The sequence below is a fragment of the Hipposideros armiger genome, unplaced genomic scaffold (assembly GCF_001890085.2).
Source record: "Hipposideros armiger isolate ML-2016 unplaced genomic scaffold, ASM189008v1 scaffold_233, whole genome shotgun sequence".
Classification (NCBI taxonomy): domain Eukaryota; kingdom Metazoa; phylum Chordata; class Mammalia; order Chiroptera; family Hipposideridae; genus Hipposideros; species Hipposideros armiger.
Window position 1 is genome coordinate 1632730 of NW_017731583.1, and position 18100 is coordinate 1650829.

The 18100-nt window shown below is 39.6% G+C and overlaps 1 protein-coding gene across 7 annotated transcripts in view; it reads right to left on the reverse strand.

Moving 5' to 3' along the window:
* GRIK1 (glutamate ionotropic receptor kainate type subunit 1) overlaps nucleotides 1–18100 on the reverse strand; it is a 366775-nt gene that overhangs the window by 85896 nt on the left and 262779 nt on the right. For all 7 annotated transcript variants that reach the window (XM_019654982.1, XM_019654979.1, XM_019654980.1 and 4 more), the window contains exon 7: nucleotides 11495–11638. In XM_019654982.1, the coding sequence (XP_019510527.1) occupies nucleotides 11495–11638 (144 nt within the window). The remainder of the gene's footprint in view (nucleotides 1–11494; nucleotides 11639–18100) is intronic.

Sequence of the window (18100 nt, forward strand, 5' to 3'; positions counted from 1 at the left end):
CTTGTTTAAAAAAAAAATCTGAATTTAAATTTTATTGTCAGAACCTTCTAGCTTTAAACTATGGCTGACTTAGACCGATTGCAGTGGTGGAGGTGTCAGTGCACTGCTGGCCTGAACAAAACTGGAAAGCATCACCTCTCCTTTGATTTATACTTCGAATAGGATTTTTATTAGTAGGTCAGTGCTTGACAATTCTTTCTCCAGTTTTTGTTAATTGATTCATATACTCTGGCCCTAATTTTATTGATTAATATCAATGTTTAGCACCATAATTTTTTTATTCAATTGAGCACAGTATTTCTAGTCTGGGAATTATGAAGAGCAATCAATTATACTAAATGAATCACAGAACACATTTTCAACCTGAACCTGTAGCAAGGAATCTCCTTTTTTGTCCCGAGTACCTAAAGAATAGTTTCCATTAGCAATGCAGTATTTGAAAAATAAAAGCTGCATATTGAAATGGCTACTGAGTCACCTTTCAGATGTTTTGAAGCCATTAGAGGGGTTCTTCCAAAAGTGACTGCTCAGTTGAAGGGAAAGAATTGGAGTTATGGAATGCCAATATCTTTAGAGGAAAATATGGTTATTGGGCTCTGTGTTCCAGTAGGGGCTGCTTGTTAACTCTTCGACGTATTTCAGTAGGTCTTGTATTACATTAACTAAGTTAACTATTATCTTAACTATTTGTATTATGCCAACTATATATTCACTGTGTACATATACATAGTAATTGCATATTATGTTAACTTATTTGTGTTAGCTATCTCTTCTCAAATTGATTATTAATTTCTTGATGGCAGGAAATGTATTACTTACCTTTGAATTCTGCCATCTTCATTTGATAGATATCCAAAATGTCTGTAGAAGATATGATTGAATAAAGTGGCACTTCCAAAAGTTACACACTTTTAAGTAATGAAAGAAAGGTAGAGGGAAGGTAGCAAGACCTAGGGCTCTGAATAGTCTTCCTATTGGCCAGCATGCCTCGGAAAAGCTACAGAATTACAATGATGAGAAACTAATATCTGTGCCCCACCCCATCATCCTGTCCCCTTTTCTCTCCTCCTTGAAAGAGCTGGACAAGCTGATTGTACAACCTGTAGATCAAAGAGGTGAAATCACTTGACCTCCTCAAGGCCATGGTGCCTATGGCGGTGGAATTGGAGGGGCAGTCAGATTTAATGCATTTGTACCTCCTAAATGAGCTCTTATGCCTCAGTCCAGCTCTAAGGAAATTTGTCTTTGAATTTTGCAGGCTTTCCAAGTTTAGAAATTCCTTATGGGACTGTGAATGTGCTTGAAATGAATGACACCTTTAAGCATTCACTGACACTCTAATTAATAGTCATTCATTCATTTAGAAAAATTTTGGTTTGCTAATGTTTTATCATGGAATTACTGACTATAACATCAAGAGATGAAGGTACTTTGGGGAGATGGTGTAGAGAAAAGAAAACAGAAAAATTTTATGGATTTCAAAAATTTGTCTACACTTTGCTCTGTATCCTGAATAGAAGAGTTAACAAGTGTAGTTCACTGTGGTGTTATTTCATTTGTTTTTAATTAAAGGAGGCTCATTCTCTAATTGTATTGCATAAAGGCAACCCTGATGGACCAACTGTACAATTACTGTCTTACTCAGGCCCCCAGAGTGTGATACAATGACAAATGTCTGAGATCCACCCTTCATCTAAGCAATGTAACCTCTGGCCAGTCACCCTTAATGCTAAGCCAGTTCTCAGAAAAGCTATTTAAAAACAAATGTAAAGTATACATAATAATGGTGATGAAAATAAACATTAAGCAAAGGAAGAAATGATAAACATAACCTTTAGACCACATTACTTCCTTGGATGTCAGCTATTTCAGGCACTGAAATGATGCATTTATCATATTCTCATCTGTTCAATATATAATTATTTTAACTATCATGTGTGTTGTTTATAACCCATTATCTTGCAATAACAGCTTGCATGGATCACTGCATAATTTAAAAATATAATAGCTTTTCTTGCCAATATTTGATTTCCAACTCTAAATCCTCTGACTTTATATCTATGCCATGTACTCTGGGTAAATTTATTTTTATTTCCTAAGGATTTATCTTAGGATATGCACCTGGTTTTTCTTTTTTGAGAAACTAGTTTCCTTTGGTGCTGGTTCATGTGTGACTTATTTGTCGAAATGTAATAAATTGGCTTCTGTACTTGCAAGTCAACTAAATGGGCGAGAACACAAATCTGAGGACCAGTGGGGGTGAAGTGGATGTGAACAGGGTACTTGTCTAATTACGTAGATAATGTGATCAATAAAACCCGGAAATCAAATCACTTAGTTTAGAATTACTCAAATTACTTTGGTTCTATTAGTCAAATTAGTGTCTTTGCTGGGTAGGTAATAATTATTATAGCTAATCAATATATTCTTTGTCAATGAAAATAAAAATTTAGATGCCACATGGGCTTAATTTATATCTTTCTCTAGTTAGACTGGTTGGGTGGGATATTGTATTAAAAAAACACTTACTTAGTCACCAAGATTTACCGAGCACTTGAAATGTGGCTAGTCCAAATTGAGTGCTGTAAGTTTAAAATACAAACTAGATTTAAAAGACCTATCATGAAAATAAGATAAAATAATAATTTTATATTGATTACCTATTAAAATAATAATATTTTTGATCTATTGGGGTAAATAAAATAGAGTATTAAAATTAATTTCACCTGTTTGTTTTTATTTTTTAATGTGGTTACTAGAAAATCTAATATCTATGTAACTCACATAACATTTCTACTGGAGAGTGCTGAGGTGTTTTCTAGTTTATATAAAATAAGAATGCCCATTTCTCTCTTCAAGGATGTTGCACAACCTATCGTCTTATGAGCTTTGGGTTTGTTTTTGTTTTTATTCTCCTTGTCATCATCTGATGTACTATATTTCCTTTCATATCTGTCTGATTCTCCCACTAGAATATCAGTTCCATGAGAGCGAGGACTTTGTTTTGCTCACTATTGCATTCTTCGTGTCTAGAATGGTGCCTGCCGCATCATAGGTATTCAGTAAATATTTGTTGAGTAAATAAAGGATGGAATACTAGATTTCAGTGAAAATCAATGAACCAGATAAATAAATATGCATCAACTTAGATGTATTTCAAAACTTAAGTAAGATTGATTGGAAAGGCAAACTGTTGAATAAAAGTATATATATACACAAATATATGTGTATATACACACAAATGCATATCTATATATATGTACATACATGCCTAGTGTGTGTGTATATATATATATATATATATATATATATATATGCACATGTATATATGTGTATATGTGTATATATATGTATACACATATAATGACATTCATTTCAGTAAATGAAACACATCTCTGTTCATGTGCACACTTACACATGTACACATATATGAGTGCATATCAGGCTGTGGTATAGAAAGCAAGTTCTTCAAATCAGTGTGGTACAGAACTAGGACATGAGTAACTGAATGGGAGAAGGAGTCTCTGAGTGCTGTCTTATAAATACAAATGTTATTTAGAATCATAGAAACCAAGGAGAATTTGGCAGAACCTATGCCGACACCCCCTTTCAAAATTTCTGACATGTGATTGGTCACCTAGCCACTGACTGATGACTTCAGGGATAGATACCTTAGCACCTTAGTATATATAAGATAAGACTTGTAATTGGCAAAAATGGTAAACTTTGAACGTTTAGGAACTGACCTCATTTCTCTATCCAGAATTGTACAGGGAATTGAGAGAAGTACTTGGAAAATCCACTCTTTAGATCTAACTGTCCTAAATGTGAGAGGGTGCTGAGATGAATGGTTTTCATTTACACAGTGCAAACTAGCATTGTGATGCTGAAGAATGTGGAGTTAGAATGCAGGTACATTTCAGTAGGTGCAGAATGAGAAATAGGAAATGGAAGCTTTTCCAAACAGTAGAAATTGGACTGAGTATCCTGCCAGATCCAATGTCATCTAATTAATCCAAGGGACAGCTTGTCCTGGCAATCAAAATCAAATGGCACATAATGAGAATTGTTGCTCAGTGGAGACACAGTAGGATAAAAACATGTCAGAGCTTATGTTTCTCCAGGGATTTCATTTTTTTTCAGCTCTGTACTTTTTCACCTGGATCCCATATATTAAAACAACAATAAAAAAAATGAATACTGCCCTACTAGGTAAAAGTCCAAATAAATATTAAGGCAAATATAAGTGCCTCAGTGGAGAATTTTATCTTTTACTCTGATTTTTACAAGCTTGAATTTAAATATCTTGTTTATATTCTCAAATTTATAATCTTCATTCCATCAAAACTGAACCAGTAAATTACATTTTCATAGCAGAACAGTGGCAGAAAGTTGCCCATATTTTATATAGCTCTCAGTGAAAGCCCATATACGTTGGCCTCTGGAAATAATTTTTCACTCATATGTAGTAAATTCGTTTTGGACCAGATCAATTAGGAACTGGCTGTATAGTTTCAAATTAAGTAATAGTTCAGCAAAATGTATTAAGAGCTTTCTAGATTTTAGTTTCCTGGGTTCAGTTCAATAAACATCTTCTAAATGTCTGCCATGTACACAGTACTCGGAGGACACAAAGATGCACTGGCTTTGTCCTGGTTCAGGGGAATGACCTTCCTTCCAGTATCTGGATAAAGCATGTTCAGTGCTAACAGAGACGTGTACAGGAGCTATGCAGTCCAGTAGAGGACCCATCTCCAAATAGAGGTTTGGGACAGGCTCACTAGAGAAAATGAATTCTGAGTAAGAGAGCCCAGTGAAAAATGGGAGGCAGTGCTTTCCAGGCTGAAAGAAATATGACAAAAGGGTGGTATAACGCAGGCGTTCATCAGGAAAAGAGAAACCCATATGTTCTTCACTGTATGAGAACAGCATGGTGGACACAGGAAGCTACAAGCAAATATGTGTTTCTACAGGGTAGAATACTTACTATGCATGTATGTACTATGCATCACTTTGCTTATGATGTGTGGACAATAGTTATAAAAGGGCTGAGATCCAAGATGCAGGGCCTACCTAGAGGCTATTTTCGTAGTCAAGGTGAGAAATGATGAGGGCGGTGGGCAAAGAAGGTTGTTAAAGAATATTTAGGATAAACTGTTGACATGATTTAATTAATTAGGTGAATGTGCTGTGGCAGATGGAAACGTTTAGACAACGTGTAGAGGTCTGATTTGAGTGACAAGTTGTATTTTACTGTAATACTTCAACCCAGGGACCAATATGATAAATATCGGGATACTAGAGTGAGTAGATAGACACTCCCAAGTTCCCTATGCATATGTACAAAGGAAGTGCCCCCCAGAGATTGTTCTAGGTAAGACTTTATTAAAGGGGCCACAGGTGTGGTAGAGGTGAGTGCTGGGGAGTTTTCTCTGGAGACAGCTGTTGCCTCTCTGTGAGTTCACACTCTGCCTTCAGGGTGCCATTCACTCATCCCATCCTCAGTGAGCAGAGCTTCCAGGGGCCGTTCAGAGAAGTCTGAAATAGGCTGGCTGCTGTCAGAGAGGCAGGAGACCAATGACTGACTCAAACGTGAGAAAGTTAAGGTGGACTACGGATGATGGTGTGACTTCCAATTGATAAAAAAGGCTACACAAGGGCGGACCAGTTGAGGTGGTGGATAACCAGGAGAAATCTGCTGCATTGTAATTAGAGGCACTCTCAGAATTCCCAAGGAAGAGATGGGTGGGTATCTCCTATGGTCCAGATTCTGATCTAGAGTAGGTTGATAGGATCGCCCTGTGCTACAGTCAATAGGACTGTCTAGTGGGGTGAGGAGACCTCAGCAGAAAGCAAAAAGTGAGCTACTGGATGTCACTGGGCAGAGAAAGAAAATGTATGTTTCTATCTGAAACAGAGATCTATTAGGTCAAAGAAACATCAGGAGAGATGGCCCAAGAGGAACCCAGAAAGAGTCAAAGAAAGTGGTTTGAGAAAAAGTTAGTTTTAAAAATCTCCCAAGCTCACTGAGGACACCAGACCAACGACCAGCCAATCCCAGAGAGCACAGAGCAGCAACCGCCACCTCCGGCCCCAAGAAAGAAGTCCTAACTCATTCTGAGCCTGGTAGGAGGTGCAACAGCCAAGGGTGTGTTGAGGAAGGAAGCAAGAAAAGAAGAAAGAGGAGAAGCCACCCATGGCCCTCCATTTTCCTAGGATCTCCCAGCAAACTCAAGAAGAAGAGAGATTTCATGTTAAATCAAGTTGGACTTCTGTTTAATATCTTAAAATAGATACCCTAATTACTAAGTTGAGGTTCAACTTAAAGGGACTCTAGGACTGTCATTACCTTAAATAAACAAGAAAAGTCATGGACTCTACCCAGATTTTCACTGAAAAATTTTAAATAGGGAGTCGGAGCAAACATACATTGGTTTTTCTATCTCACTTGTATTTATTTGACATACCAGTTACACTGTCATTAATTGATATGAGCCTACTGTAGCAATAATAGATTTATTAGATATAATGATGGATTCTACTTAGAAATTTGTTGATAGGGGGGTGGCAGCAGGACACCTAAGTGGATTTTTCTAATAAGGAAATAACTGGATGAATTTAGACCTAAGGGAGAAGCTAAGGTTGTACTTAGCTTTTTGTATAGTTCTCTTGAACCAATTCCTTTCCCTTTTAGCCCTTTATGAGTGATGATTCCTTCCAAATGAAGATGTCTACAATTCCTCAATAGCCTGTGGGTTTATCTGTTTTAATCAAACTTACACATAGATACCAAGATAAACTGTTTGAAATATCCTTTTGTCTCTGCCTTAAAAACAGTGACTTCATATCAATTGCCAATCAAATTTGACTTTCTCAGCTCAGCAGGCAATTTCCACCAATTATCTTCCCATAATTACTTAAACGTATTTCTCACCTCTTTTGCGTGGGACTACTCTATTTGAGCCCCACAGGACTCCTTACGTTTCATTTATATTTTTGCTGTTCGCCATACTAGATAGCCCTTTTAACCAAATTCTGCTTTCATCACCCAATTCAGATACTCTTAAGATGAGTTTCAGGGAACCCTGGGTGTTTATTAAGGCCCCTGAAATTGCAGACAACTTTGTATGCCTTTTATGGGAACAAGGAATCCATGGTTTAAATGAGTTGTAGTATAGAGTCTGCAACCCAGAACATAGTTAAGAACCACAGACAGAACCTAAATCTATGATTCACGTCGCTGTACTCACAGTTCACTGCCCTTCCCAGCACCTGCGATTACAGACCCTCGTCTTCCCAGCTGCCTCACTGTGCTTGGTCCTTCTACAGCTGCTCCCACTGATTTCCTCATGGCCAGCGAGAACTTCCTCTGAATCTGGATCTCAGGCAGGAAGTACTTCTGCTTCCTCAGCCCCCACATTCAGCTACCATTTCCCAGCCGGATCTGAGTTGTGGTGTGCCAGGGTTTCCTGGTGGTTTAGCCTGGCTGATGATTGCCTAATGCCTTCGGGCCCCTTCTGAACAATCATGTGTGTGCTCGGTGATGGAACGTTCCCGCACTCCCTGGCGTCATTGCTACTGGCCTTCTGTATGCTGCACGCCTATCTCCGTGGGACTCCTGAATTTTCACTACTAGGTTCTGTCCTCCTCCTCTGCAAACACTGCTACTTCATCTTGGGCTCCGATAATAACATGATGATGATGATGCCAATAACAACAATAGCAAGCTCGCCGTGCTGACACATGCTAGGCAATGTACTAAATGTTCTATGGGCTTTGCCTCATTTCCTCCTGACAACCACTTTACATGATAAACATTTTTAGCAGAACCTTTCATTTAATGGGAGCTATGCTTTATTGAGCAACCACTGCATGCCAGACATTTGCTAGGCTGTACTATATCATATATGGAACTCCCACAAACATATGAGTGGGTTATTTATACCCATTTTATAAACGAGGGCACTGAGAAACAGAGACACTAAATGACTGAGTTCACACAGATAGTAATCTGTGATTACATCTAGTAATCTGTGATTACATCTAGTGTTATGAAGGCTGGCCTATTCCTGAGACCCCTGCCACATTCTCCCATCAGAACTAGGAGCCTGGTAGACAAATCCAGTCCAAGCCCTAGCTCTACCTTATTAAATTGTTTCTACACATGATATTCACGTACGGAGTGTGTCTTATGGCACTTGCATATAGCTTGTATGTGTTCTTCAGTTATTCATTCATTCACTTGATTGGTATCTATTTACTGGGTGCTCATTCTATGCCAAGTGTTGTGCAAGAACTAGGGACTCGAGACTGGAAAAGCACAGCTTGGAGATAGACATCCAAATAAATATGATGGTTTGACAACAACCTAATAAAGAGCCAAAATTGGTGCGTCAGGGCCAGCAGATAGGAGCTGGTGCTGAAGCTGGGACATAAAGGATGACCTAGCAGAGGCATTCCGATTGGTGGCAAAATAATTTGGTAGGAGCATATGGCAAGTTCAAGGAGCTGCAATAGGTTCAGCACATGTTGGGGGTGGGGCAGGAGATGAGAAAGATGGCTTAGGGGATCAGGAAGCAGGTCACCAGTGAGCTTGCATATCCTGCTGATGAGTGGAGGGTTTATCCTGAGGCACAGGAAAGCTGTAAATGAAGCCTGCCATTCCTCACTGTGTAGAATTTGTATTAGCAGATAACAGACTCTGCATCTTCTAATTTGGGGGAAGATATTTCCCGAGGGAGCCAAGTTGTGCTTGGGAATCCCAGTAATGCTTGTTGAGTGGGAATTTATAATCTCCTAAAATGCATTTGTTTAGCAAATGCCCAGAGAGATGATACTATAACACACTCCATCATGTTTAAAATGTTCTTTAATTCTTTCCCTCTTTCTAGTCAGCCTAAAACATTGACATGTAGCCTGAGAGACCTGTCAGAAAGGCTTAGTGATTCTAAATGATGGATGGAGTTAGGACTCAGTACACATGCAACTATATACTTCTCTGCTTGGGAAGTGTACCTCCTGTGACAAATTCAATCTCTACCTATAAATTCAACCTGCTGACTTGCTCCTTTACATTACTTCTAATTATAGTTTTGGGAATTGTTTAGAAAATGGTAGTTACTAAAAGGTAGTACCTTATTTCATGTTTCCCAATAAAGCCTGATACCTGCAGTTTTGTTGAATTATATATTTCTTGAAAGAAACTTCTGCATTTTATCACTTTTGCATGTTTCAGTTGGCCTCAGAATTCCCTCAGTGCCAGTTCTTCAACTGGGGCATTCAAAGCTGGGGCATTGCTGCTGGTTCCCCCCCCCCTCCCCCATTCCACCTTCTCTGCAGGTACCTACATTCTGCCAAAGGTAGCATATGGCATCCTGATTCAGGAGACAACAGAAAGGATGGGCACGAGGGTGATAAAGATTTCTACAGCGTCCCTTCCACCTCCAACTGTGGAATCTGAGCATGGGCCGGGGGGGGGGGTGCACTTTACTCTTTGGAGTAAATGTATGTAAAATGCTTTTTTGCTTTCAATGTGGTCCTTCATCTTGGAGGTCATTATTTCTTAAAATACGCCTACATGTGGTTTATTAATTTCACCTTGTTAAGCAACTTAAATAGAAGCAAAATGGGGCATGGGGGTACCCCAAGAGTCTAATCTCCAGCTTTCATGTTACTTCATGCCTCTCCTTGCACTGGTAGGGGATGAAAGGAAACCAGCTGTTTGCTTGGTTAAGATCAAGGTGATCACGATGGTGATTCAGGACCTAACCATGATCACCACAGGGAGAGGAAAGGCTGCGTGATATTTTTCTGTTAGACATAGGTGTCAGATTTATGTAGCTGGCAGAAAAGGCATTTTATTTCATGCCTATTTGTGCTTTCTTTGTTGTCTTGTTTTTTCCAGTTTTAAATTCCTGGCATCATCCTCAGGAAACGGAATGAGGCTGTTATTAGTGGTCCATTCCAGTGGTAAGAGAAGAGCTAATATATCAGATTCTTACTATCTTCCTGCATGGTTCTTCACAAGTATTACCTCATCCTTTATCCTCACAATAATGCTGTGAGCTAGAAGATGTTACTTTCATTTTACAGATGAGAAAACTGAGACACAAGGAGTTTAAGTAACTTGTCCAGGTGACATTGTCCATAAATGTTATTAGAGCTGGGATTTAAACCCAAGCATCCAGGCCAGGACTAGGTGAGGTAAGAGAGAGGTTTAGAACACAAAATTTAAGGATGCACTCCCTTTTAGTCTCCTATGAGTGCAAAGTTCAGAGTAAATGCTTCCTTAAATCATGTGTTCAAGGCACTTCTTTGCTGCTTTCTATGTCCTCATCCCAGCCTTACAAATAGCCTTGCTTTGGAGCCTGGGTACTGTTAACCCTCATCCATCCTGCCTTTCTGGTCCTCACCCTTATGGATCAGAATCATCTTTTAATGGGGAAGTAGATTGAACCGCCTGAGAGAGAGTCTGTAGGTGGTGACGAGACCAGCAGAGATAGTGGCCAAAGCTGGCATCTTTCTTTGGGATTTTGCCCTTGCTCTTGCTGGGCATTTTTCCCTTGGTTTTTTGTTTCCTCCCATTCTTTTCTTGTATAGCTTTGTCTCGCCCCAACCTTCTTCAGTACTGAGAGGAATAAATATAATCTTCACAGGAGGTGTACTTTTCTGCATCCCATAGAAAAAGCGTCAAGGCAGCCTCACAGAGCATGGTGTGCACTCAGTCAGGCCTGACTGCTCCCAACTATCTTATTTCACCTTGTCAATTTCAGATCCCCCTGAGGTGTATGCTGGGGTCAAAGATAATACAAGGCTACAAATCCATAAATGTTTTGAGATCTTAAAACAGGGTCTTGGGAAGGGAAGTCAAACTGCCTCAAAGAAGAGGAAAGGATCAGGAATAGTCCAGACTCTTAGGGCCATAGGGAAGAACTCTCCTTCCACAAATACTCTGTCCTCTTGATAAATACTTCCTGTGCTGGGTAGGTTTTCAATGGGACTGAACTTTTCCAGTTAGCTGATAAATGGCACAATAATCAGAATATCACTTAGACCAAGAATTCCTTCTGTTCAGATCTGTGCAACCCAATACTTAGTAGACCACTGGATTATGGGCTGACAAAGTAGAAACTGTCTCTGGCCCCTTCAGTGATGTACAACCCACTCCTCGACTCAACAGGTCTTGGAATAAGTACCCATGAGCTCCATAAACATGTGTGGAGGGAGGGCCAGCAGCAGGAGAGGCCGTAGTTGAAATCAAGGAGGGTGAATGTTATGATCTGGTAGCATCTTTAAACTTCTCATCATCACACTGGAAAATTTCTGGTAGTTCTAGACAAACTTTTACCAATAAAATGCCAATCTGGTTGAAGATGGCTTCTCCTCCCTTGTAGACATCATGCCAACAGAGCCATATGAGGAGGACCACACAAATGGACAAGTCAAACAGTGCTAAGCTCAAGAAAGAACAGGACTGTAAGTGAGCCACACTTGCCTCTTTAATCAGGTTCATAAATCTGGGTCCAAGGCGCCATGGCTTGTGTCGATGGCACTGTAGGGAGCTGACGGTCAGCTGGGAAGCCCGGTGAGAAGCAATGGCCACCATGTACACAGCATCATACATCAGAGCCGCTTCAGTCTGTGAAGGAAAACGCACACCACATTTTCAATTCCATCTTTACTTACCTTCCTTTACTTGTGGAATCACTCTGCCTGCTTCCTTATCCCCTAGTTGTCTGATCTCAACAGCCATTTTATTCTCCAGCTGAACAGTTTTCATTCTCCAATAACTATGTCTCTCTAAAATAATGCCTCATACTCCAGAGTAAATTGGAGTCATGGCTCTGCTTTGTTTTAGTTCTTAAAAAAAACATGCAACTCAGATCAGCCACAGAAGACTTGTTTTAGAGAACAAATATTTTTGCAGTGTCTTCTATGTTAAAACACAGTGTTAATTTAAGATCAACTCTATTGAGTTAAAAGCTACTGAAGTTCAATATTTTAATATCAGATTTTGTTTCTGGTGTTTATATCTATTTATCAACCTCTTGTTTATATTTGGTGGAAAGAAACTGCTGGAAGTAAAACCAACAGGTGATTTCCAGATAACTATAGTTGTGTCGGTCACTTCCATTCACCAGAGTCAAGAAGATGGTAGTCATGGAATTAAATTGAACAGGAGACCTGGGGGGACCCTCTGAAGAACAGACATATGTAACTTCCTCAGAATATGCATGCTTTTTCAGCATTTGCTTTCCTGATAGAGACTGTAAGTAGTCATTCCTTTTGGGGGCCGGGCATGTCATTCTTCCCATCCTCATGAAATTACTCTCGTGTGTAAAATTTCACATAATACTTCTAGCATTTTATATAAACATACTGCCCTGTGGTTTTCTTTAAGGATAAAAATCTTACAATGCCTTCACATTTTACTTGAGGGTTTTTATAGCAACTTCAAATATATTTGAAATTCTCAACACACTCATAAAATAAGCAGAACAGATAGATAAATCTATTTACTATGTAGGAAAACTGACCTCCAGACAGTATATTGACTTGGGTAGGGTCATACATGTAGTCAATAATTGATGGAGTTCAATCAAGAATCCAGGATGAAGAATGAAGATTATCACATGATTTTCCCAAATCCGGTGATTCATTCAATATTTACTATGTATGTGTTGAGCATGTCTTGATAGAGGTGGAAAGGTTAAAGTTACTACACCTTGCATGCTATCAGAGTTTGAGTCTAGGGAATATCTCTACTTTGAATCCTTACTATCCTGTGCAATCATTATCATTGGCTATTTTGTATGTACTATTTATAGTCATTTGTTTTTACATCTGTTTCACAATAAGAATGTAGGTTTCTTGGTAGAAACTTCTACTTCATCCTTTAGTGGCTGATATAGTTCCTGGCATATAAAAGATTTTAATAAATTTTTTGCTGAAAAAATTAATGTTATTGTATGCCTTAAAGTATACTTTTGTGAGAACCCTATAATCCCAAGATTTTAAGATGTATGTCTATGATACATCGTTTTACTCATAATTATATGATTGACATATAGAAATTAGATTGGTGGTGGTAATTGTTAAATATTAAAAATGTTTTGACCATTTTAGTTTAAGGCTGATATAATCCATTTGGTCGATGAGAAAACTGAGGCTTAGGGAAAATAAGTGACCAGTCCGAGGCCATTCAGCTAATTAACTGCATGGCCAAGTCTTGAACCCACGATTGCCTGATTCTATCACTCATGTTCTTCATCACTCTACTCTGCTATACTCATTTGATGTAATTGAGGGAGAGTAGTCTATGGGCAGAATGAGTTCTTAAAATGCACTCAATTATCATAGCTGACATTTATCGAGCACTTGTTATGTCAGGTGCTATTCTAAATACTTTGCAAACATTGCATCTTCACCATAACCTTCACTCCTTTCTGGATGAAGAAATAACAAGGTTAAATGATGTTCTCAAACTGGTGGTGGGAGAGCCAAGATTCAAACCTGAGAAATTGGTGCAAGGTTTTGTGCTCTCAGCTGCAAAGCTGAGCTGCCTCTAAGCTATTTGTCTGATAATTTTCAAATTATAATTGTAGCTCAATGATGGTCCATATTCATTGACAGTTTACTGCACACCAGGCACTATAAACATTTTACACACGTTATCACTTTCATTACTAAAATTAAACCTTTAAAATAAGTATTGTCCCCATTTTACAGAGAGGAAAATTGAGGCATGGAGATGTAGGACATAACTAAAGGAGTGAGAATTCCATCTCATGATGAAAACTTAGATTTCAGAGCTCACGCCCTTAGCCACCAAACGATGGGGACCTGGACATTTTTTAGCTGTGGAATATACTTTTAAAAATAAATTTGTATGTGTATTTGCTATGTGGCTGAGTAATTTATTTGATAGAGAAGTGTGAGGAGAGGAATTCCAATGATCTAACTTTTCCATGAACTGAACTAAGAAAGGATTGTGGCTTTCTTTGTTACGGCTGCCTCTGCCTGGGCTGGGTAATAACATGGTTTAAAACTATAGGCCTGATCAGTGCTTTTCAAACTGAAAGAAGAGACCCATTTATTCTGAAATGGTGCTTCCCCTTGTCATATAATGTTTTCCTATATAGGAAAGATGTTTACTGTTTTATAGCACTATAAACCACCGCTGAATGTCCGCCCCCTTTCAGTTTTGTGCTGGAGGCCTGCTTACCGCACAGCAACTCTGAAGTCATTTTAGGTAAATGTAAAAGAAATTGGCCTGTGTTTCAAATTTTATTCTTCCAAATGTCTTTACATTCGCATTTTATTTACACTGAAAGCCTGGGTGAAGCCACATCGCTCAGCGCCCCTAAGGGAATCTTACCTCAGCATGGATCATGAAACAAGCATATTAAAAGTGGGCTTCGCTTCCATGCACCGTGTTTTGGTTATTACAAATGTGCAAACAGGGTTGACTCAGACGGCTCGAGATGGTCAAACCCTGAACATGCCAAAGAAAGGACTTGCCTTTGGCTCCTGGGAGGTAACCTCTACATCCTTGGAATATCCTGCTTCATCCTAGTGTCTTTGTATCCCTGGGGTCTTAGGTAATGCCAGCTGGTTTACAGTAACAATGTGATTTATTGTGAATGCCTAATTTGGTTCACCTGGGGCCCTGGGCCATGCTGTATCAGCTTGACCTATAGAATGACTGGAGGCTGAGTAACTGAGGTCAGGTGTAGGGGTGCTCTATGGAGACTTGACTGACCCCCAGTGAAATTCCTGGACACCAAAGCGTGGGTGAGCTTCCCTGGTTGGCAACACTTGACACACGTTGCTAAGAGAGTGAAGCACTGTCCGTGCAACTGTCCTGGGAATGAACCACTACAAGCGCGCGCATGGTTTCCCTGGGCTTTGTCCTTTGTGACTTTTTCCTTTGCTGAATTTAGGCTGTATCCTTCTGCTGTAATAACCTATCACTGAGTATAACAGCTTTTCTGACTTCTGTGAGTCCTTCTAGCTAGCCAATCGTCAGAGCTGAATGTATAGTCTTGGAGGCTCCCAGTAGAAACCAATGAGATGCTTCGTCACCTTAGGGATGAGGATTAATAATACAATATGGCTTTATAGAGTTTCCCCATTTTGGTGCCTGCCTGGGGTGTGACTGTTAGAAAAAAAGTAGAGGAGATTGGGGTGCTGATGGAAGACCTAGTCTTTGGAGAGCAAAAAGACCAAAAAACCAGACTTCTCATCTTTTCTCCAGATTTGAACACATTCGCTCACCTGATACGGACAGAAAAGGTAGTTTTCTAGGAGGGATGCCCTCCCAGATAATGGCCCTCCCCTCATTTCCTGAACTTCCTCCCTCACCAGGTGTTAACAAGTCCCTTTAATAAAGTGTCCCACCTATAGCATAGAGCTAACAGTAACTTGCTTCTTAGTATGAATTAGCTAGTTTCCCTCTTTCCTGATACATGCCTCACGGAAGTGATGAGCATTCTGATAAGGGTGGGGGAACAAGTGTGTTGCCTGCAGGCGCGCTGCCAGGGAGCACAAGCTTGTGGGATTGGATGCTGCTGAGGGCGCCAAACTGGTGGCAGAGGCAGCGACTTTCCTGAATACCTGGAAGTAGGGAACAGCAAGCCACAAGCAAACTGGGCTTTGGAAATGGGTTGGGGAAGGTAGCAAAGATATCACCACATACTCACAATCTAGAAATTCAACAATTAGAAGAGCAGCTCCCCCAGGTTTAGTGAGGCCTGTCACAGAGCTTTTGAGAGAGACCAAGGAATTGGGAAAAGATCTATGTGGAGTTGGAAAACACATTTAGGTGATCCCACTGGTCATACAAAGTCACACACGTCCCTGGTAAAGGGCCATCTTGGTCTACATGTACAAGCCAAGGAATGTGTCTCTTGTAAACACATGAAATCTATCTCAGTATTTCAGAATGCCTTTCTATTGTCTTCTTTTTTTGACTGCAAATTGGCAAAACAGCAGGTACCATCAAGGAAATTCCATTTTATGTCCTAGAGTCTTATCTAATTTAATTTATAGAGTAACACTGTAAAGTATTATTATACAGATTTACAGATGAGGAAGCAGGATCAGAGAGGCTAAATAACTTACTTGGGTCATTAGTTATTCAGGGGACATAGACAGGACTTAAAACTAGGCTTTCCTTATCCTGATAGGTCCACTGAACCCCACTGTCTAGAGTCTTTCATCACAGGAATAGCAGTGGACACTGAAAGATGTCTTCTCTGTGTATTATAGGAAGTGCTCACATGTAAGATAAGGCTACTGACAACTTCATATTTGAATGCATTTGAAGAACTGGGAAGACAGATGACAGATGAATATTGTGTGTTTCCATGGCTCTTATGCAGTATTGAATCATACACAGTTTGGGTTCACAATCAGAGAAAAGCCATCCGAGAATGGGCCACTTCATTATCCAAGTCTCTCCAAAAGCTAAGGGCTGAGAAAAACTTAAGAAAAGGGATGAAGTAGGTTTTATAAAATCACTCTAAACTTCTACAGAGTTAATTAACACTTCAGTTAATAAAACACTTTCTAATCTCAAGTTGTTTTTTTAATAATGAGTTTCACTGTTTTTGAACTCTATTGACTCAGTAACTGTTTTCTTAATTAACTCATTTTTCACCCTAATTTTAAAGTCAGTATTCTTTCTTCAAATCTACGGTTCTTAAATCTAGACACAACATTTTTTTTTTAAGATTTTATTGGGGAATTGGGGGAGGGAAACAGTGTTGGGGAATCGGGGAAGGGGAACAGAAGTTGTTGTCCTTTTGTTCTTCAGTTCAGCTGTGAAGGACCTCACTTCACTGGCCCATGTAGGTATTATCATTGCGCTCTTCCCAGGTGAGGCAACCAGTCACTGGCCATTGGACGGCAGCTCACGGCGGCTCATGGTAGCTCACACCAGGTGCTGGCAACTCACAGTAGCTCATGGCAACCCACTGCAGCTCACTGCAGCCTACGTCATCACCGGCAGCGCATGGCAGCCCAGCTCCAGGTCAAGCTGTTGTTCACCATCTTAGCTGTAGAGGGCGCAGTGTCACTGGCCCTCATGTGGGATCCGAACCGGGGCACTGCTGCTCAGAGCTGGTATCCCAAGCCAACTCCTAACCAATGTGCCACTTGGCCAGCCCATAGAGACAACACTTTTGAACTTGGACATGACTTCTTATTTTCAGATTTGGATGTATTATGACATATAATACTATTACTTGAAGATACTTTTAGTGCATGAAGTTCTAATAAATACTTAATATTTACAAATATTAAAGAGGAAAATGGATAAGTAGAGGGGAAATAAAAAACACATGGGTTTTCAACTTTTAAAAAATCCTATATTATATATCCATATGGGTATTGGTATATGTATGTGGCATACACAAAAATATGGCTATAAAGGGCTATAGGGAAAATCACCTTGGAGAATAGTGGGAGCATACATAGAATTTTGGAGAATGCAATTTTATTACAGTAATGGCATTACATTTTAAAGTGATTAGTCTATGGAAATTTTTAAAAGTAATATTATTACCTTAGAATAATCTCTGTTTTCACTAATCATGCCTCTTTCTTTTATTTATAGGGTCTCTCTTTAAACTTTTATGAAACTATTTCAAGGCTGTCTGAATAGTTCTCATTTAACATCTTGAGTCTTAGTAGAAGCTCCATTTGTAGTCACTTAGTACAGCAATTCCTTTGTTAAATACGTATTTATTGAAGGCTTGCTTTGTGCCAGGTCTTTTCTAGTGCTGAGGTTAGAGCAGAGCACAAAAAAAGACAGCCTCTGTCCTCATAGGGTTTATATTCTTGTAGGAATGGACGCTGAATAAACAAATCAAAATATAACGCATTGGGTCATAAGGGCTTGGAAGAAAAGTAAAGCAGGTTAGGGGAGCGAGACTGACAGGGAGGGCAGTATTATTCATTAGGTAGTGTGTTCATAGAAGGCCTCTCTTGTGAAGAAGCATTTGAGCAAATTTGAATCTAGGAAGCTTCTAGGCAGTGGTGGGCAACAAGTGCTAGAGACACAGGAATGAATGACATGCAGTACCTGAGATATATACAG